Raw genomic sequence first — 23,066 nt, 5'->3', positions numbered from 1 at the left:
AATGTCAATGGTTTGAATTCAGCTCAGAAGAGAAGAAAATATTTCATTATTTGAAACAATTTAAAATGATGTGATTTGCTTACAAGAAACGCATATTAAATTATCAGATCAAAAGTACTTAATAAACTCAAAGTTAGGTAAACATTTTGTTGCTTCAGCTTTGGAGAAAAAACATGGCATAGTGGTTTATTTGAGAAAAGATATACCAGCCAAGTTAATAGAGGCAGATACTCACGGAAGATATATTGCTATTGAACTTACAATAGAAACAAAAAGGACTCTCTTGTTTGGTATATATGCACCCAATCAGCAACAAGAAAAATTTTATAGAATGTTATATGATAAGTTGATTCTATGGGATTATAAATCGTGCATTATATTGGGAGATTGGAATGGAGTAATAGATACACGAAAGGACAAGAGAATTTCTTCTAAGAAGATACCTGCACACGCAAAGCTGCCTAAATCCTTTTTTGACATGATAGAAGATTTCGAGTTGAGAGATGTATGGAGATTGCGGAATTTGGAGGAAAGAGACTATACTTTTTTCTCTGATAGGCATCAATCCTTCTCACGTATTGATTTTATTTTAATTTCTAATGATTTGCTTTTTAGGGTGAAGAAAACTAAGATATTTCCAAGATGTTTGTCTGATCATAGTCCTGTTTGGATGGAATTGCAATATGGAAAAGAGGTAGAAGAACTTGGAGATTAAATGAAAATTTGTTTAGATATCAGGATAATGTAAATCAATGTAAAAAGCAGATGAAAGAATTTTTGATTATAATTTGAATAATGAAACATCGATAGAAATGGTTTGGGACGCCAGTAAAGCTTTTATGAGAGGTGTATTAATATATCTTAATAATAGACAGAGAAATAAGCAACAAAGACAGCGAGGTATTTAGAAGAGGAAATTTATAAGAAACAACAATTATTAATACATAACCACATGATCAAAAACTTAAAGATGCAATAAAGTTATTACAGAATCAATTTAATATGATAATGGCTGATCAGGTGGCAACAAATATACAATATGCCAAACATAATACTTTTGTAATGCAAATAGACCTGGTAGGTGGTTAGCATACACTTTAAGGAAAAGACAAAACAACGTACTATAGAAAAATAGAATATAAAGGCAAAGAGAGATATCAACAGGATAAAATTAAAAAGCTTTTTAGAATATTATACAAATTTATATCTTAAAGATAATATATTGAATAGGGATATTGATAATTATTTGAAGGAATATAAGGTTAAAAATTTAACTTTAGAACAAACGGATGAACTGAATCGGCCTATAACCTCTGAAGAAATTATTTTGGTAATTAAACAATTAAAATGGGAAAACTCCTGGTACGGATGGGCTCACAGTTAGTTATTATAGGAATTTACAGGATGAGATGTTAGGTCCATTTAAGGAATTATTTAATCAGATACAACTAGGAGGGGGAATTCCCCCCTCATGGAGAACCTCTTTTATTTCATTGATACCAAAAGAGGAACAGGATTGTTCTAAACCTGGGAATTATAGGCCAATCTCACTTTTAAATAATGATTATAAGATTTTTGTTAAAATAATAGCTAATAGATTAATGTTGATTCTGCAGCGAAGAATTCATAATGATCAATCTGGATTTATAAAAGGGAGACAGATGAGGAATAATGTTAGGCAGATTGTTAATTTACTGGAGTATCTAGAAAAGAAAAATTTTATTCCAGCAGCATTTATTCTCGATGCAGAGAAAGCTTTTGATCGATTGCATTGGGATTTTTTATTTAAATTAATAGAAAAGATGCAATTTGGAGATGGTTTTTTAAGAATAATTAGGGCAATTTATGGAGAGCAAACAGCACAGATTATAATCAATGGTAGCTTAACAGAACCTTTTAAGATTGCGAAAGGAACAAGACAGGGATGTCCTTTATCACCATTATTGTTTATTTTAACTCTAGAACCATTATTGGATAAAATACGAGAAGTAAAGGAGATAGAGGGAATTAGAGTTAGACAATATGAATATAAGTTAAGAGCTTTTGCAGATGATTTGGTGATTACTTTAACAAACCCTATAAATTCTAGTAAATCTTTGTTGGAAATAATTGATCAATATGGGAAGGTTTCAGGGTTTAAGGTAAATCAGAAAAAGACAAAAGTGATAATAAAAAATATGGCCAGACAACAGAAAGAAAAACTAGAGGAAATAACAGGATTTGAAATTGTAAAGAAGGTTAAGTACTTAGGGGTTTATATTACATCATCAAATGTGAAATTGTATAAGAATAACTATGAGGTTTTATGGCAAAAAGTTCAGAAGGAGTTGATTGTTTGGAAAAAATTGCAATTATCTTTGCTGGGAGAATTGCTGCTATTAAAATGAATGTTTTACCTAGATTTTATTCCTCTTTCAGATGATACCAATAATTAAGAAAGATAAGAATCTTGAGGAATGGCAGAAGGAATTAATAAATTTATATGGGAAGGTAAAAAGCTAGGGTTAAAATGAAAATAATTCAAGATTCTCGGAAAGGGAGGTTTAAAATGCCTAATTTTAAATTATATTATGAAGCAGCTGCTCTCTGCAATAAGTGATTGGTTTAATTTAACAGAGGACAGAATTTTGAATATAGAAGGTTATGATTTGTTATATGGATGGCATGCATATTTAATTTATGACAAAAAGTGGATAAGGCCTTTAAAAATCATGTGCTAAGAACTGCTCTTCATGTGTTTGGAAAAATACTCTTATAAACTAAATTATAAGGTTCCTATATGGGCAAGTCCTAGACATACAATAGAAAATATAAATATAGAACAGAATCAGGAAATGATTACATATAAAGATCTTTTGTATACTGAAAGAGGTAATTTGCAATTAAAATCTCTGCACGTATTAAAAGAGGAAGGGAAAAATTATACTTGGTTTCAATATGAGCAATTACATGCTAGATGGAAGGAGATCAGAAAATTGGTATAGAGCAGAACGAGGAAATTTGGTAAAGCAAATTAGAAATCAGTCTCAGGAGCATATAAAGAGATTGTATAATGTGTTACTTGAAATAGATTCTGAAAGGGACTTGGTAAAGGACTGTATGATAAAGTGGGCACAAAATTTTCAGGAGCCAATATTATTGGAAACTTGGGAAAAAATTTGGGTTAGAAATGTTAAATTCGCGGAGCGACAGAATCTGAGGGAAAATTTTTATAAAATGTTTTATAGATGGCATTTAGATCCTAAAAAATTATCGTGTATGTATCCAGATATGCAAGCAAAATGTTGGAGATGTAATTGTGATGACGCTACATATTTTCACATTTGGTGGACTTGTAAGGACATAAAGGCCTTTTGGATAAAAATTTGGTGGATTTTACAAAATGTTTTGAAAAAGAAGATAAAGTTCCTGCCGCAATTTTTTTTGTTGGGAATTATTACGGATTGTACAGTAATTGAGACTAAATTGATTTTAACAATATCCCTTCCAACTCTGTAATACTTTTTGTTACTTTTACAAATTTCATTGTCAACCTATAAATCCTATATTAATTTATGAAAGAGGCCTGCTAAAAGTTTTGAAGAATTTCATGCAAAGGAAGAAAAAAATAAAAAAATATTTTCAACATTATATGAAGGTACTAATGATAAAGATTGATAAAAGTAAAAGGAAGGAATATAAAGTTGGTTTATTTGATCAACAGATCAACAGATCATGTACAGTAGATATGTTCTCTCAATGGATTTTTGCTGAAAATGATTGAATTAACAATATTTATAGATTTGTTTATAGATAAGAGATAGAATGTGAGAAGAAGAGATAATTTGTTGAGAAGTTACTAAAATTGTTTATACTTGTGATGAAAGTAGGAAGTAACCTTTCAATATATTTCTTTTGTCTATCTTTTCTATATTCTGATTTTTAATTTATTTTCTGATTTTTCCGTTTTCCTTTCTTTTCTGCACCTTTTACTCCTTTTTATTGTTTTCAGTTTGCACTAGTTTTTACTAATTATAATATTTCATCAATTTTCTTTTTGAAAATAAATGATTTTTTTTAACCCAGTGGGATTTATCTATAGAACTTTGGAGACTAGTAGAGTCTGATAAATATTTTTTCATTATCATACAGCATTAAAGAAACATGTAAGTTAATTGCAATATGTTTTCTAGTCAAAATGTATCTCAAGCAGAGGTGGGCTTCAGCCGGTTCGCAATGATTCAGGTAAGCTGGTTGTTAACTCTTGGCGCAATTTGGCGAAATGGCAAATCCCACCACTGGCTGGCCCCACCCTGCTCCTTACATCCACTCCTTTTCTCACCTCATCTGCTTTGGCTGCTTGCATTAGACTCTCTGGCTCCCTTAGCTTGCTTGCCAGCCTTCGCTGATAGCCTAAACTCATGCCAATGTGGCCCAGCTGCTCACTGGTTCCCTCACCAGCTTTCCAGGAGACCACATGGCGCCCACGGCCCAGCTACTCTCTGGCTTCCTCACTCCCAAGCCTTCACCACTAGGTAGGTAAATTGCTGGGTTTTTTTACATTACCCCAGGGCCGTTGCATTGCCCATGGGAAAATCTAAGGCCTGCTGCACTTGGCCAAAGGGCCACAGTGGGGGTACATGGTGAGGCTGAGCAGCCTTTGGGGCCCTTTGCTATCCATCACAACTAGGAATCTCAAATAAAGCTGAGAATGAACGCTTGTGTTGTAGCCAATTTGGGTATTAGTTAGGCAGGCGCAGGTCCCTGCAAACTGCATCCTCTGCAGAGAAGCCCAGCTGAAGTTTAGCTTGCTGTGGTATAGGACTCCTGATGATAGAAGGTACTTCTTCAGGTATTTAGCTTGGCCACCTATTAGCTCCAGCCCCTCCCTCTGTCTTCGGGAGTCTCAGAAATGGCGTGCAAAACTTCAGCTGGGCCCTGCGAAAGACAAGAGTTTGCAGGGGGCTGATCTAGCACCCAGGCTGGCTACAAGACAAACATTCATTCTCAGCTTTGAGATTCCTAGCTGCAATGGGCAGCAAAGCTGCGCCAATCCAGCAGACAAAACAGGAAAAGAGGACAGAGAGAAACAGTCCCATTGCCAAGGTACACGTGGGTCAGAGGGAAGTGCTGCTGGCTCGCTCATGCTCTCTTTCTCCAGTCTAGTGTCAGTTTTGGAACCTCAAGCCTCAGAGCTTTATTTTGTTGGGGGTGTTCCTTGGAACCCTGACATCTAGCTTGTTGCAGGCAGAGCCACATTGACCTTTCCAAGCCTGCTGTCATTGAAGCTGGGCGTTGGTGAGGGCTGGCTTTTTGCCTAGGTTTGTCCGGCTGTTGGTGGGGGAAACAGAAGGGCTTCTGGGGAGGAAGTCTGCATCAAGCTACACTACCCTCTTCTTCGCATGGCTGTTGTGGCTCCAGCCCCCGAACCTGGCCCCATGCCCGAAAGTGACTCCGAGAGTGAGGGGGAAGGGCCAGTAAGACTTACCTCAGAAGCACCGATTCCTTTGGCCCGGCTCCAGGAGCCAGAACCAGGCCAGTTGGAGGACGTAATGAGGCTGACATTCCCTGATTCCTCCCTTCCTCAGGCTATGCCTTCAGATGCAGCTGATAATCATACTAATCAAGCCTGGATCGACCCGCGCTTCAGAAGATTAGAAAGGCGGCATCATCAAAGGGAAAGGTGGGGTAGGAGCCCCACCCCACAGGATATATAAGGAGCTTTGGGACTGCTCTCAGTTCCACGGGAAGCAAATTAGCTGAACTGTGTCGAAGTGAGCTGAAGTCTTAATCTGTTTGAACTTTTTGGCAGACAGCTGTGTTTTCTCGGCCAGGACTGATAGGAGCCGTGAACCCACTGGCTGTAGGCCAGCTCGTTACTCCAAAGTGAGGACGGAGACAGAACAATGGCATTGCCCAGCAGTGGGGAGGGAAAGGGGGTGGCATTTCTGTGTGCTGCTGTTTTTGTGTGCTAATGCTTCCATTCCCTACTTCATATGGGATCACCCAGCAGCATGGGCCGAGAGGGAGAAGGGGACAGTGGCCGCTGCTAGCATTGAGGAGAGAGTGCCACACAGGAATGGACAGAGAGTGTCATGATCCGTCGGCAGCCTGCAGAGCTGTCAACGGAATCGAACTGCGATGAGCCTGTTCCTAATGCCCGCATGAGAAGAGCTGCTAAGAGGCAAGAGCAGCTCAAGCAGAGAGGTCACCTCAGGAGTAGGGCCAAGAGATGATTGGCCCCTCCCATAAGGTTTAAAAGGAGGCCAGTATCAGTGTCTCAGTTTGCTGGAAAGCAACATTGCAGCTGCGTTCTTTGCTCTGTTCTCTGCTCTGGACATTTATCAGAAAGGACCTTGGCAGTTAGCCAAACTGAACTCAGGTTTGTGATAACCGAAGAATGTTTGTTTGTGAAGCCTTTTATTTTATTTGGAGTTACACGATGCTGGGAATGAACTAATTCCTAGCTGCTCGAATAAAGTTTATTTTTATTAAGGACTGCATTTGTTGCTACCTACTTGGGTCTGGATCACAATAGATTGCTTTCCAGCCCATGAGGAGTAGTAGTCAACAAACCTTTAAGAATGGAGGAGCTCTGTGCTGTGACTGCACAGCTTCAGCAGCAAGTAGCTTTGTTATCTGCACAGATGGCTCAGCTCCAAGCTCCAGCTTCTCTCCCTCCCTGTAGAAAAGCTCATATTGCCATGCCAGACAAGTTTGATGGTACTCAAGCTATGTTTCCTGCTTTTGTGGGACAATGCCAGCTTTTTATCAGCCTGAAAAGAGAGGACTTTCCCTCTAAAGTGGGCTTTGTACTCAGACTGCTTTCAGGCCCTGCAGCTCACTGGGTCACGCCCCTGATGGTGCAGGATAGTCCTCTGTTAGATGATCTCAGAGGGTTTTGTGATCATCTCTGACTGATGTATGAGGACCCTATCCACATGCAGACTGCCACCAGACGACTGAAGACCCTGGAGCAAGGCTGGAGCCCACTGCAGGAGTATATCAATGAGTTTCGACTGCTTAGCCAGGATTCAGCCTGGAATGAGGCAGCCCTTATGGATGCATTTCAGGATGGCTTATTGGAGGAGTTGCAGGATGAGCTGGTTTGGGCAGGTATCCCTCCAACCCTCAACACACTGGTACATCTGTGCCTTAGGATCGACGCCCAATTGCAGAGATGGACCAGTCGACGTGCCCACCAGGAGACCCATGTGGTTCCAGTCAGACGGGAGTCCATGGGTGAAGCCCATGGAATTAGGCTTAGTCAGACACTGTCTGTTGGTGGCTGAGAAAATTAAACGACATTCATTTTTGTGGATTAACAAGCAACAAGTTGCTGGGGATTTGTGTATTGGAGAGAAACATCAGCTGGAGGAGGGGAAAAACAAAAACAAAAAACATTGCTTTGCTTAGGCTTTCATGGGGAAAGCTGGAGGAGTGATTGTTTAAACAGCTGCATTATAACTTATATATATAAGAAGAAGAAGAAAAAAACAATAGGACAGGAACGGTAGGCACGTTTTGTGCGCTTATGCACGCCCCTTATGGTCCTCTTAGGAATGGGGTGAGGTCAATAGTAGAAAGTTTTTGGTTAAAGCTTTTAGGATTATGAGAAGAGACCACAGAGTCAGGTAAAGTATTCCAAGCACTGATGATTCTGTTACAGAAGTCATATTTTCTGCAATCTAGATTAAAGCGGTTGACATTTAATTTGAATCTATTAGTTGCTCTAGTATTATTGCAATTAAAGCTGAAGTAGTCTTTAACAGGAAGGACATTACAATAGATGATTCTGTGAGTTAAACTTAGGTCTTGTTGGAGGCGACGGAGTTCCAAGCTTTCTAAGCCTAGGATTTCAAGTCTGGTGGGGTAAGGTATTTTGTTGTTTTCAGAGGAATGGAGAACTTTTCTTGTAAAATATTTCTGGACACGTTCAATTGTATTGATGTCAGAGATGTGGTGAGGGTTCCAAACAGGTGAGTTGTATTCTAGAATTGGTCTAGCAAATGTTTTATATGCTCTGGTTAGTAGTGTGATGTTTTTGGAAAAGAAGCTACGCAAGATTAGGTTTACAACTCTTAGAGCTTTTTTTGCTATGTAGTTGCAGTGGGCTTTGGCACTTAGATCATTTGAAATGAAAACTCCAAGGTCTTTAACGGGATAGGGGTCATCAGTAAGGTAATGCCCATCTAGTATGTACTTAGTGTTTGGGTTCTTTTTTTCCTATATGTAAGACTGAGCATTTGCTGGATGAAATTTGGAGCTGCCAATTTTTAGATCAAGCAGTTAGATGATCAAGGTCGTTTTGAATGATAGAAGTGTTGTCTGTGCTATTAAATAGTTTGACATCGTCAGCAAGTAACACAATTACTTGATATGTGGTCACAAAGATCATTAATGTATAGTATAAAGAGTGTTGGTCCAAGGACGCTGCCTTGAGGAACACCACTCTTGACAGGAACAGGATTTTATTTATTTATTTATTTATTTATTTATTTGATTTTTATACCGCCCTTCTCCCGAAGGACTCAGGGCGGTGTACAGGCAGAATAAAATGAACAATACAAAATACAATTAAAATGGAATTTAAAAAACTTATTCAAATTGGCCTGAAAATTTAAAAAATTTACCAAACGCTAAAACCCCATTTAAAATTAATAAAAATTTAAACATTTAAAATTCAATTTAAGCCAGCCCCGCGCGAATGAAAAGATGTGTCTTCAGTTCGCGGCGGAAAGTCCGAAGGTCAGGTATTTGGCGTAAACCTGGGGAAAGCTCGTTCCAGAGTGTGGGAGCCCCCACAGAGAAGGCCCTTCCCCTGGGGGCCGCCAGCCGACATTGTTTGGCGGACGGCACCCTGAGAAGTCCCTCTCTGTGAGAGCGTACGGGTCGGTGGGAGGCATGTGGTAACAGCAGGCGGTCCCGTAAGTACCCAGGCCCTAAGCCATGGAGCGCTTTATTTTTATTTTTTTATTTTTTTTTATTCAAAAAGTTTTTATTAGTCAAAAAAAAGGTTTATACAAATACATATCAGGTATGGTAAATTTTCATTTTTCTTATCTAAAATAAGAATTTTACTCAAATTTTTTAACACATACAACAGCCATATGGCAAGCAGGTAACACGAAGTAGCTAAGTTTACAAATTTTAAATACGTAATAAAGAAGGGTCAAGAATAAACAGAATATCATACTAAAGAGAATAAGGAAAACCAACACAATCCCAAATATCTTTATCACTTCCTAGTTTTGGATCTCAGAACTCTGGGTTCAACCTGACCCAACTCCAGGGCCGCAACAGCGGCAGCCGCTTCCGCCCCATGATCTATAACCTCCCCTTCTTCAATTCCTGGGTCATCTGATTCCAGGAGGGCTTTGTGTTCCTCCACATAGGCCGTAGCCTCCGCAATTGTACTGATTTTTTTCGTAATGCCCTCCCGGAAAATCATCAATCCCTCTGGCATCAGCCATCTGAAGCCCACTCCCTTCTGGTACAATTTGCTTGACAAAAAATAATATTTCCTTCTTTTTTCACGTACCTGTCTGGGAATCTGCCTCAGAATGGCTATCTCCCTGCCCCTGTGTCCAGCGGCAACGGACGTCTGGAAGGCTTCTCCTGCCTCCAGCGTCCGAATCCGGCCGCCGCCGAGGCCCTCAGGGGCCAGGTGTTCCGAAAAGGACACCTGCCGCACGGACGGCTCGCCAGGGGTCTCCCAGCCGACATACAGGACTGTGGGGACCGATGCTGGCGCGTCCTAGGCTTGGCGGGGTTTGAGGCCACAGGCGCGGCCATTATGTTGGTCGCCGCCTGGGCCGCTGTGCCGGGTGACACCGGGGCATTGGATTTATAACTGCAGCAGCCTGGTGGTGAACAGGGAACGGAGAAGAATTGAGGAGGAGAAGGGAAGGGAATATCGGTAAACGTGAGTGGAGTGCCCGGAGTGCGGGGTTTTCTCCCCTGCGGTTGGAAGGAGCACGAGTTATTCTGGAGAGGAGAACTTAAAATAAGAAGATTACCGGTTTTGTGGAGCTCTGGAGAGAAGAGGTGATGGAGAAATTTAGGAGGAAGGTTTGAGGCCCCCCTCCTTCTGGGGAACAGTGGTGGCGTCCAGCTTCCGCCTTCACTATGAGAATTTTGATGACATCACTTCCCTTCGGCTTCCTGGTTGACTAACTGTACTCTGGACTCGTTGCTCCTGTGAGTGCCCCCTGGTGGATCCGGAGGAAATTACAAGGATACCGTGCCTGCCTGAGGATTTTGTATTTTTTTTCCTTAATGGCAAAAGGTCAGAGACCAACTGCTGGAGAGATGGAGAGAATTTTGGAAAAGTTATCTAATATGGACAAGAAATTGGATGAAATAAGAGCAGAAATTGTGACTATCCAAAAGGATTTAAAGGATACTCAACAAGTTTCAGCAGAAAACAAGCAGAAAGTGGAAGGTTTGGAGGGTGAGATGCGGGCAGTGCAGAAAAGAGAGGAGACGACAGGCAATGCTGTGCTTGGACTACAGATGGATAAAATGTCTTATTTCCTTAGGTTTCAAAATTTGGAAGAAGTGGACCAAGAAGACTTGAGAGATGTTGTGACTAAATTGTTGGGAGAATTTCTTGGGAGAGGTGTTGATTTCATGAATTGGGATGTGGATCGAGTTTATAGAGTTAATTCGCAATATGCACGCACGCATGCAGTTCCCAGAGAGGTTCATGTCAAATTTGTGAGAAGAGAGACGAGAGATGAAATTCTTAGAAAACATAGGAGTGGGGCACTGATTTACAGAGCCATGGAGCGCTTTAAAGGTCATAACCAACACCTTAAAGTGCACTCGAAAGGCCACAGGTAGCCAGTGCAGTCTGCGCAGGAGCGGTGTTATGTGGGAGCTACGCGTAGCTCCCTCTATCACCCGCGCAGCTGCATTCTGGACTAACTGAAGCTTCCGAGTGCACTTCAGGGGGAGCCCCATGTTTGATAAAGCATTGCCAATTTTGACCACTTGTTGTCTGTTAGACAGAAAAGCGGATATCCATTTGTGAAGGGGTCCTGAGATGCCATAGGATGTTAGTTTTAGGAGAAGTTTATCGTGTACTATTGAGTCAAAAGCTTTGCAGAAGTCTATGTAGATTGCATCTATTGATTTGCCTTGATCAAGATTTGTAGTCCGTATGTTTTTACAGTGGAGAAGTTGTAAGTTGCATGATAATTTTTTCCTGAAACCAAATTGTTTATTGGAGAGTAGGTTGTTAGTTTCTAAGTGTGAGGTAATGGATTGGTTGATGATTGATTCCATGACTTTGCAGGTGACGCAGCAAAGAGAGATCGGTCTGTAATTTTCGACTAAGCTGGGGTCTCCTTTTTTGAAGATAGGGATGACTGTGGCTAGTGACCAAAGTTTGGGAAGGGAACTGGTAGTGAAAGCTTTATCAAAGATAATACTTAGGGGTTCAGCTATATTAATGGGAAAGTTTTTTTAAGAAGTATGCACATAGTCCATCGGGTCCAATAGATAGCGATGGTTTTAAGTTATGAAGAGCTTTTCCAATGTTATCTTCTGTGAAATCTATGTGAGTTAGGTCATCATAATCATTGCTGGTACATTTGTGGAATGTCGGATATGTGTTATCGGAGTTAACAAAAACTGAGCCAAAGAAAATGTTGAAGAGGTTTGCTTTGACTGTTTCGTCATTGCATTCTTTGTTGTTAGAATCTTTTAGTGGAGGGATGGATCTTGAGTCTTTAAGTTTATTGTTAACAAAATTATAAAAGGCACGATTGGAATTTGTGCGCAGAAGATTCTCTTCTTGCTTGGTGTGGTAATTTGTGCATTCAGTTTTTATTTGGTTGCATGTATTTCTGTAGCGGTTTTTGAAATTTGCAACATAGCTTTTTTTATTTCTTTTCCAGAGGGATTTTTTTTTATTGAAGCTTTTTTATTGATATGGGTAGTTTGTTTTTCCTGATCATGGTAGTCATTTGTGGTACACATAGTTTGATGACTCTATTGATTTCAAGTAGGAAGACTCTATAGTGGTCTTCAGCGGTTATGCAGGTTGCAAACAGATTTTGCCAGTCCAGAACTTCAAAAAAAAGGACTGAAAAGATTAGAGATTTGAATTGGAATGGCTTAAAGAAACATCTGAACTGAAAAGGAAAAAAAAGAGACAATATTTGGACTTGAATTTGAACTATATATAAGTTAAAATTATTTTAATTTTAAACGTTTTTAAATGTTAAAATTTTAAATGTTTTTAAATGTTAAAATTTTAAATTTTAAATGTTAAAATTTTAAACGTGTTTAAATGTTTAGATTTTAAATTTAAAATGTTAAAGTTTATGTTAAATGTTAAAATTTAAAATTTTAGACATTGAGCTTGTCAATCGAAAGGTCGGCAGCTTGGCAGTTTGAATCCCTAGTGCTGCCGTGTAACAGGGTAAGCTCCCTTTACTTGTTCCTGCTTCTACCAACCTAGTAGTTTCGAAAGCATGTAAAAATGCAAGTAGAAAAAATAGGGACCACGTTTGGTGGGAAGGTAACAGCGTTCTGTGTGCCTTTGGCATTGAGTCGTTCTCTCTCTCTTTTTTTTTTTAATTGAAAAAGTTTTACAAAAACAATTAAATTTTCCCCTCCCTCTCCCCTCCTTCCCCTCCTCCAAAACCTCCTCCCCCGACTTCCCGGAGCAAACGCAAGGTATAGTTCAATAAACAAACAGTCATACATTAAATTTTTAAAATCTAACACAATTATAATCCTTCTCTCTCACATAAACTGACTTCTTCCATTAAAATCAAAAACAACGTCCTTCATTCAAAGGCAATATGAAATTTCTTAATCTGATATCCATTTTGAATATAATCAATCCAATTCTTCCATTCGTTTAGATATTTTTCTTGAGTACTGTCTTTCAAGAAGGCTGAGATTTTAGCCATCTCAGCCAAATTGGAAACTTTCAATATCCATTCTTCTATTGTGGGTAATTCATTTTTCTTCCAATATTGTCCAATCAACAGTCTTGCTGCTGTTATTAAGTTCAAAATCAATTTAGTCTCAATCATTGTACAGTCTGTTGTTATTCCCAAAAGGAAAAATTGTGGTAGGAACTTTATCTTCTTCTTCAGAACATTCTGCATAATCCACCAAATTCTTATCCAGAAAGACTTAATTTTCTTACAAGTCCACCATACATGAAAATATTAGCATCATCACAATTACATCTCCAACATTTCTCTTGCATATCTGGATACATACATGATAATTTCTTAGGATCTAAATGCCATCTATAAAACATCTTATAAAATTTTTCCCTTAAATTCTGCGTTTGAGTAAATTTAACATTTCTAACCCAAATTTTTTCCCATGTTTCCAACATTATTGGTTCCTGAATATTCTGTGCCCATTTTATCATACAATCCTTTATTAAATCTCTTTCAGAATCTATTTCTATCAATACATTATACAATCTCTTTATATGCCCCTGGGTTTGATTTCTAATTTGTTTAACCAAATTTTCTTCATTTTGAATAATACCAATTTTCTGATCTTCTTTCCAGCTAGCCTTTAACTGTCCATATTGAAACCAAGTATAATTCCTCCCTTCTTCTTTTAATGTATCCAAAGATTTTAGTTGTAAATTTCCCCTCTCATTATATAAAAGATCTTTATAAATAATCATTTCTTGTTCCTGTTCTATATTTATATTCTCTACTGCGTGCCGAGGACTTGCTCATAAAGGAATTTTATAATTTAACTTATAATAATATTTTTTCCAGACACGCAGAAGAGAAATTCTCAACACATGATTCTTAAAAGCTTTATATCTTTCCTTTGGCATTGAGTCATGCCGGCCACATGACCGTCTTTGGACAGCACTGGCTCTTCGGCTTTGAAATGGAGATGAGCACTGCTCCCTAGAATCGGCAACGACTAGCACATATGTGCGAGGGAACCTTTACCTTTACCTTTATAAGTTAAAATAATAAATTTAAAAATCCTTTCTCCTTAAATTGAGAATATGGAGAGTTGGGAGGATGAGTATGAGGAACTATGGGAGATGCTTCAAATGGTGAGAGAATCATTTAAGGGAAATGAAGCAGAGATGTGGTTAAAAAATAAAAAAGTAAAAGATGAAGAAATTATGAGGAAGAGACAAGAGGAACAAGAATACACTGCTGAAAAGGAAATAATTGAAGATAAAACCATAAATGATTACACTGGGATTGACAGTGATGGAATAGAAATGGAGAAGAGGAAGGATATTTCAAAAAAGAAAAGAAAAAAAGGAGATGGGAAAAGATTAAGGAGAAAAATTAAAAGAGTAAAAAAAAATAGATGATTACACTGGGATTGGCAGTGACATAAAATGTTTAAAATAAAATCTCTTAACTTAGACTTGATCTAATGCTTCTGAGCAAAAAAATAAGCATCTTTTTCTAGCTTAATAAAATATGATTGTTAAGGGAAGGGGGAAGAGCCAAAGTTTCATTGGAGAGAAATCACAGAATCATAGCACAAGTGGATGAAAATGCTTAAAGTTTTATATTTTTATTTTGCATTTTTATTGAAAATGTTTATATATGGAACATTAATGACATTCAAATTAAAAATATATATGCATTTACTTTCATTTACCTACTACAATAAACATTTCAGTAATCAGATATTATGTTGTGTTAAGAATTTTAACTTAAACTCTTAATGCTGATATGTATGCCATGAAAGAAAGTACTACATGCCTTCACCATTTATTTTACTTAAAGGCCTAAGTTTTCTGTTGCATGGAATAGAGAGCTCTACATGCAACAATATGTCCATGCTAGAAACAATTCAATCTATATATCTGAGATCTATCCTCAGATCTTGCCCAATTGTATACACACACCAGTTCGACCTCAGGGGTATCTCTGGTGGCTAAAGTAATATCTATCTCAAACAAATACATAAGGTGTGGCCTTGATTCAGTGTCTACTGACAGACACCTTTCACAATAAAATAAATAAATTTTGTTTCCAAATGCCTGGAGTAAAGTTAAGCAGATTTTGATTGACTATTGATATTGCTATTAATCTTGCAACTGTATTACACTGAATGAGTGGATGTATATGTCCTAATAATGTATCAAATTTGTGTAGCTTTCCACATTAGAACGCTTAAATCTAGTGTGTCAATATGCCCTGCCGTTGAAGGTGTTCATGAAGAAATGTACTAATATTCTTCGTTGAAAGGTTTTATGCATATATTTGGATCCTGAAACCGAATCAGTTGCACATAGACTGTTCAATTGTCCTATACATCCTTTTTACAGATTAAAGCTAATTCTTCACTAACTATAATCCATGCAGGTAAACCCCAAAAGGGACTGTGTATTTTGTATGAAATGATCAGAATTCAGTTTCCAGAAAAGTGAATCAATTCAGTAGTACAGCAACTACTGTTAAAAATCAAGCTTTTCTTAGTTTCTGTTATGAACCGGGCATTTATGCAGGATACTTTGTATTTTAACAGTGTATACACACCACATACACACCATAAAAGAGACAAAATGAGGCAGAGACAGACAGCCATAAGAAAAATTGCTTATTAACTAGTGAATTTATAATAGTTTTCCTACCTGTGACTGTGTATGAGTGCATTGACAGCCAAACCATCAGACCAGCTATTGGTGAAATTAAAAACATTGACCTGTGGATAGTTCTGAGTTGATTGACGAACCCAGCTTAACAAGATCTTTTCACTGTTTGTTTGTTGCAGTCCAGCCATGATGTTTTTCATAACATTTTTTACCTAGTTTACAACACAGAATTTCAACATTAGCTATATGAAGTCAACTCACTTCTCTTCCATAAACCCAGCTTTTTCAATTTCATTTTAGCCATTGTGGGGGTGGGGGTAGTTCAGCCTAATTATTCATAGGGCCTAATGCTCTCTACTGAGAATCTGGCAAACTGAAATAAAATAAATTATTTCTACACATTTAGTGCAGTAAAACTTTAAGTTGCAGAAATAAAACATTTTAATTTCAATACATTTGATGAATAGAATATCAATGCAATTATAGATATGGGTCTAGTAAGAGATAAACTTGGAGTAATTTTATCTTCAGCAATAATAAATATGTGCCTTTCAAAAATGAATCCAAGAATTTGAGCGTTGAATGCTACAGAAAGTGTTGCTGGGGATAAACTATTAATCAATATTGCCTCCCACGCTCAAGATCTACTAATTGATCATGAGGAAATTGCTTTTTCATTTGTGGAACATAAAGTTTGGCTTTCATATATCAAGAAAAATAATGCTGTACCATGAAAGTAATCCTACATATATCCTTACATCTAGGGGCTATTCATATGATGGAGAGTTAGAGAGGGATAGAAAGGAAACATCAAGATTTGTTTCTAGAGAAGCAGCCCTATTAATATTGTGGCTCTTAAAACTATCATATTAGTTAGAAAATAAAATACTGAGACTTATCATGTAAATGAAGTATAGTCTTAAGAAGTGAAATAATTTTGTTTTTATTTTCATGGGACTTTTGCTTGTTTTAGCAGTGATAAAGAACTTTGTTTTAAAAAAATAATACACTTTTCCTCTGATTGATATATTGGGAGTCAGAGTCCTGATGCACGTGGTAATAGAAAAGTGAAATAGACAGAATCGTGACAATGCTTTTTCATTAAATTACTTCCTTCCATACATTTGATTATTTGCCATGTTTAATAATTTATGAGGTACATAAAAATGGCAATTTGGTAATAACCTCTAGAGAAGGGTCTAGGACAGTGATGGCTAACCTTTTCCGGACCAAGTACCCAAAGCGTGCCCACACGCCCAAACCCCCAAATGAAATGTGTGTGCGGCCTCCTTACATACGCCCTGCCCCTGTGCATGGCTCCCCTGCACACCTCTGCCCCCCTGCACATGTGCGTGCTCTCCCCACAAGTGCCCCACATGCACAGCAGAGACCCGAACCAGGTGGCCAGTGGGACATGCACACGCATGTGCAGCAGAGCTGAACTGGGGTGATGGCTTGCATGCCAGCAGAGAGGGTGCTGGGTGCCACCTCTGGCATATGTGACATAGATTCGCTATCAAGGTCCAGGATGTTAGGGCACCACCCTTGGCTGCATCCTCTTTGCCCCCAGACACACGCCACAGCCAATTTACAGCCAGCTTTCCTCCTGCATTGGCCCTGCCTAGTTCATTCTCCATGGCCAATGGGTCCCTGGCCCTTCACCCCCACCCTTCATCCCTGTCCATTCACCCAGATACCGTTTGACCCAGGCCTTTGACTGCATGGGACAAATAGCTCCCAGCCAATCAGATGGTGGGTGGCAGTAATGGCACTGGGAGGGGTGACCAAAGGGGCTGTGGGGAGGCAGCGGGCAATACAGGCGGGCAATACAGCGGGCAATACAGGTAGCAGTCTGGAAGAGGAAGTAAGAGCTGCGGTGGTGCGCAGTTGTTGGCATTGGGGGAAAGTGACAGAGGACAGTTCCTGGCATTGCAGGGGGAAGGGTGATGGTTTGTGGTTGGGAATAAGATGAACTTCAGAAGCAATGGGTGGTGGTGGTCAAAATGGGAAGCCGCACACCATCACCTTCCCTCCCAATGCCAGCAGCTATGGACCACCACAGCTCTTGCTGTCTCCCCTAGCCTGCTACTGATCATATTGCACACTGCTCCCCCCCCAGCCCCCTTGGTCACCCCCCCCAGCACCATCATTGCTGTCCACCACCTGATTGGCAGGGGGATATTTGTCTGTGTAGCCAAAGGCCCGAGTCAAACGGTATCTGGGAGACTGGGCAGGGACAAAGGGCAAGAGATGGAGGGAAAGGGGCCCATTGGCCAGGGAGAATGGCTGGGGTAAGAGCAGCGGAGGAGGAAAGTTGTAAATTGGTTGAGGTGGGTGGCTGGGGTGAAGGAGGCACAGCCAAGGGTCAATGCCTAAATGTCCTATTCCACTAGAGAATGTCTGAACTTTGCTCTTTAGTGAACTGCATTTTTGCACCTTACATTGCAGTAATTCTCAAGTTGGAATTAATAAAAGTAATAAGAAAACAGATATTCCATGTTTGTATATTCCTTAATATAGCAGAATAGAGTCCAAATTCCTTGTTTCATCAACATTCTGCTGCAAGTCTATATTCAATAGTTACTTTACTGTCATTTGATTATTAACCATATATCCTACAGTTCTTCCAAAGATTATATTCCAGTGGAAAATTATATTCCAACCAATCCAAGGCTCAGTTTATTATTTCTATGCACAATATCTATATTATAATGTGCTTTTCCTTCCTTTGCAGCCAGCTCCAGTCAGTGTTGATCTGGAGTGAGAGATTGTGGTCTCAAACCCTATTTTGCATGGTACCACAAGATTCAGTATTTTCTACACTTATGTTTAAGAATTCCATGAAACTGCTGGGAAAAGTCCTATTAGCCTTAGGGTCACTAGTTTCTGAGAATTCACCATCTTTAGTTCGGAATATGATGGCACTGTTCCAGACAGACCCAGTTTTCAGTTTGATGATCCTTTTGATCTCACAATTGCTCTCACAAAACAGAAGGTGGTATTATGGCTAGGAAGACATTTGAGCAATTTCAGGTTGTGCACCAGGAAACCGTTTCTGGGTATGGAGGCTCTACATTAGTCACTCATGCCTTGCACACCTGCATGGATTACTGTAATATGCTCTACAAGGGTTTGCCTTTGAATTGTATCCAGAAGCTTCAACTGATACAAAATGATGCTGTGCAGACAGCTACATGCAGTGCAAACAGCTAGATGAATTACCCACATTACACCTCTGCTCTGTGAGGTACATTTCTGGTTAGTTTGCTTCTGGGTTCAATGTAAGGTGCTAGTAATGAACTATAAACCCCTTATAAACATTGGGCTGGCGTACTTGATGGATTTTTCCCCATTTACATCTACACATCCCATCATTTATGGCAGAAAGGATATCCACAATGTCATCTAAAAGGATGAATGATAAAAGCCTTTTCTGCTAGAGCATTTTTTCTTTGTAACATCATTATTCTGAGGTTAGACTCTAGAAGACCCTGAATAACAGAATAACATAGTTTTGCCATCTGGCCTGGGGATCTATTGATATAGAGACACCAAAGTGGTTATATTATTAGAAAAATAAATGGTGCTCTCCCACCGATTATGTTTTTAAATGTTTTAATGAGTGCTTGTTTTTTTTTTTGAAGGGGACTTTTTTATTTTTAGCTTTGTAAGTCACCCAGCATCATGAAAATAAAATGGGCAGTTACATAAATTTAACAATTTATAAATTATAAATAAAGAGCTACATTAGTGTCTTTTGTTTATTACTCATATGTTTCCTTCCAGAAACAATCATTTGGTACCTGCCAGTGCAGAATTATACTCCAGACCAATCCAAGGGTCAATTTATGATTTCCATCCACAATATCTGTACTGCCAATATTTACCAAATCTACCTGTTAGAACAAGACAAAACAGAATGAAAGACAGAAATTAACAAATGTAAACGTTTTTCTTTTGCAAAGTAAAAATAATAAACCAGAAGCAAATGAGTTTATATTTCCAAGCAAATGGCAAAATGTATTATTGCTGAATTAATATAATCAGACTTCTAAAAGTCATCATATTTTTATAATGTATACGTATAGAGTAATGTCTGTGTTTGCATATTTATCTACCATTTAGCTTGTAAGAGAGGAATAAATAACTAACAAATATTTGACCATTTGTTGACAGAATGCAAACATTTGAAGTCATTAGAGGAAAATGAAATTAGCAAGGATGTAATATACTACAAAATAAACATAAACTTAAATGATTAAATGCTTTTTAATAAAATGTTTTGGCAGCATAGTGAAAGACAGCTTGCAGAAACAACTATATTTATAGCTCTTTTCATACTACGCCTGTTTAAAAAAAAAAATCCAGTAATAATAATTCTGAAAATGTAAGAAAGAAATGGAATAATAAAAGCAGAAATAACACATAGGCATTCCATTAATTTGTGATTCTCAATCCAGAAAAATTGACCATATTTTTATTTGAATACTTCATCTATAATCCCTCATATATATCTCTCCTAGTAGTAGGAGTCTATGAGTTGATATATTTCTACAAGTATCAACTTATAAAATGTACAGATTCCCCTTCATTGGAGTCTTCCATTTAATTTTCACACCATTAACTTTATTTTATTTATTTTATTTTATTTATTGAATTTTTATACTGCCCTTCTTCCGAAGGACTCAGGATGGTTTACAGCCAAGATAAAAACGACAACAATATACACATAAAACAATGAATTAAAAAACTTATTAAACAAATGGCCGAATTAAAACATTAAAATGATAGAACCCCATAAAATTATAAAATTATAACAAATATTAAAATATTAAAACTATTAAAATCCTATGCCAGTCCTGTGCGAATAAACAAATAGGTCTTCAGCTCGCGGCGGAAGGTCCAAAGGTCCGGCAGTTGATGAAGTCCAGGGGGAAGTTTGTTCCAAAGGGTGGGAGCCCCCACAGAGAAGGCCCTTCCCCTGGGGCCGCCAGCTGACATTGCTTGGCAGACGGCACCCTAAGGAGTCCCTCTCTGTGCGAGCGTACAGGTCGGTGGGAGGCATTCGGTAACAGCAGGCGGTCCCGTAAATACCCTGGCCCTAAGCCATGGAGGGCTTTAAAGGTAGTCACCAAAACCTTGAAGTGCACCCGAAAGACCACAGGTAGCCAGTGCAGTCTGCGCAGGAGTGGTGTTACATGGGAGCCACGTGCCGCTCCCTCTATCACCCGCGCAGCTGCATTCTGAACTAACTGGAGTCTCCAGGTGCTCTTCAAGGGGAGCCCCATGTAGAGAGCATTGCAGTAATCCAAGCGAGAGGTAACCAGAGCATGAGTGACCGTGGATAAGGCATCCCGGTCAAGGAAGGGGCGCAACTGGCGAACCAGGCGAACCTGGTGAAAAGCTCTCCTGGAGACGGTCGTCAAATGATCTTTGAAAGACAACCGCCCATCCAGGAGAACGCCCAAGTTGCGCACCCCTTCCATCAGGGCCAGTGATTTGCCCCCAACAGTCAGCCGCAGCTGCAGCTGACTGTACCGGGGTGCCGGCAACCACAGCCACTCCATCTTGGAGGGATTGAGCTTAAGCCTGTTTCTCCCCATCCAGACCCGTAAAGCTTCCAGACACCGGGACAGCACTTCGATAGCTTCGTTGGGATGGCCTGGGGTGGAAAAGTACAGCTGCGTGTCATCAGCGTACAGTTGGTACTTCACCCCAAACCCATTGATGATCTCACCCAGCGGCTTCATATAGATGTTGAACAGGAGAGGCGAGAGAATCGACCCCTGCGGCACCCCACATGTGAGGGGCCTCGTGGTCGATCTCTGCCCCCCTGTCAACACCGTCTGCGATCGGTCAGAGAGATAGGAGGAGAACCACCGATAAACGGTGCCTCCCACTCCCAAACTCCCTAACCGGTGCAGCAGGATACCATGGTTGATGGTATCAAAAGCCGCTGAGAGATCTAATAGGACCAGGGCAGAGGAATAGCCCCTGGCCCTGGCCCTCCAGAGATCATCAACCAACGCGACCAAAGCCATCTCCGTACTGTATCCGGGCCGGAAGCCGGACTGGAATGGGTCTAGATAAACAGATTTATCCAGGTATTGGGGTAATTGACGTGCCACCACACTCTCAACAACCTTTGCCACAAAGCGAAGGTTGGAGACCGGATAATAATTTCCCAAAACAGCTGGGTCCAGGGAAGGCTTCTTGAGGAGGGGTCTCACCACCGCCTCTTTCAAGGCGGCAGGGAAAACCCCTTCCATCAAAGAAGCATTGATAATCCCCTGGAGCCAGCCTCATGTCACCTCCTGCATGGCCAGCACCAGCCAGGAGGGGCACGGATCCAGTAAATATGTGGTGGCATTCAACCACCTCAACAACCTGTCCATGTTCTCGGGAGTCACAGGGTCAAATCCATCCCAAACAGTCTCAACAAGACGAGTCTCTGACCTCTCACCTGGCTCTACCCAATTTTGATCCAATCCATCCCGAAGCTGAACGATTTTGTCATATAGATAACCACTAAACTCCTCGGCACGGCCCTTGTCATAACTCAAACAACCTGCATACAATTTTGCCCCAAACATTTCCTTGACAGGACTATGTTTCCATATTTCTTTACTTTATCACATATACTTAGATGAGGTTTTTGCCAATACTTCATTTCTGGGTCTATTACTAATTATTCTAACCAAATTATTTTCTTATTTCTTATTTGATCTCTGGGTATTGCCTAACCTATAATTAACACTTCCATTGATATTCCTGCCCCATCAATCAGAAACTCACACTTCTCCATTACAGACAAATTATTTATCCATCTAGGGAGTCATTTACTACATGTATCATGCAGACATTTTCCTGAGACTTTCTATTAATACATTATTCCTTCCCCCCGGTTCTAAAGCTTGTCAACACAAAACTGACAAGGCTGATATATCCACATTATACTTATTTTATGCATCAGCAATTATATAGCATCCTAAAGAAATATTTGTTACCAGAATGAAATATTTCTGTGATGCTGATGTGAAGAGGAACATTGATCTCAAGGATAAACAATATTATCAGGTTTGACTTTTATTTCAGTTTTCTTTTTTAAATTTTACAATATCATTGTGGATTTTTCAGATTCCATTTTTTATAAGAAGAAGGTTCAATATGGAAGTCTAATATCTATGTATTATTATAGATAATAACTATTATCTGCTGAATAACAGGTTCCCCACTAAACAAAGAAGTATTTGAAACACAATGTTCAGATAGTTACAAATAAGAAATTGGCCCATTATTCTTTTCAAAGCTGCAGCTACTTTCTGACATAATTTCACAATGCCTAATGTATTTCAGTACATCATTAGATATGAAAGATTACAAAGTAACTTTTATGGAATGTATAGGAAAACAGAAATATAAATATATATTTTTATAAATATAAATTGAATAACCAGTTTTTAAAACCATTTCCTGAACATATTGCCGTTTGAGGCCATGTGCTTCGATCTCTCATATTTCA

At 39.2% G+C, this 23,066-nt stretch overlaps 1 protein-coding gene across 1 annotated transcript in view; it reads right to left on the bottom strand.

The window, feature by feature from the left end:
* Positions 1-23,066, bottom strand: part of DMD (dystrophin) — a 1,918,566-nt gene that overhangs the window by 1,440,168 nt on the left and 455,332 nt on the right. Inside the window, exons 5-6 of the mRNA XM_058186507.1 lie at positions 19,348-19,440; positions 15,584-15,756 (exon numbers count right to left, since the gene is read on the bottom strand). Coding sequence (XP_058042490.1) covers positions 15,584-15,756; positions 19,348-19,440 — 266 coding nt within the window. The remainder of the gene's footprint in view (positions 1-15,583; positions 15,757-19,347; positions 19,441-23,066) is intronic.

Source organism: Ahaetulla prasina, chromosome 5, assembly GCF_028640845.1.
Source record: "Ahaetulla prasina isolate Xishuangbanna chromosome 5, ASM2864084v1, whole genome shotgun sequence".
Lineage (NCBI taxonomy): Eukaryota > Metazoa > Chordata > Lepidosauria > Squamata > Colubridae > Ahaetulla > Ahaetulla prasina.
This window is presented reverse-complemented; position numbering and strand designations above follow the sequence as displayed.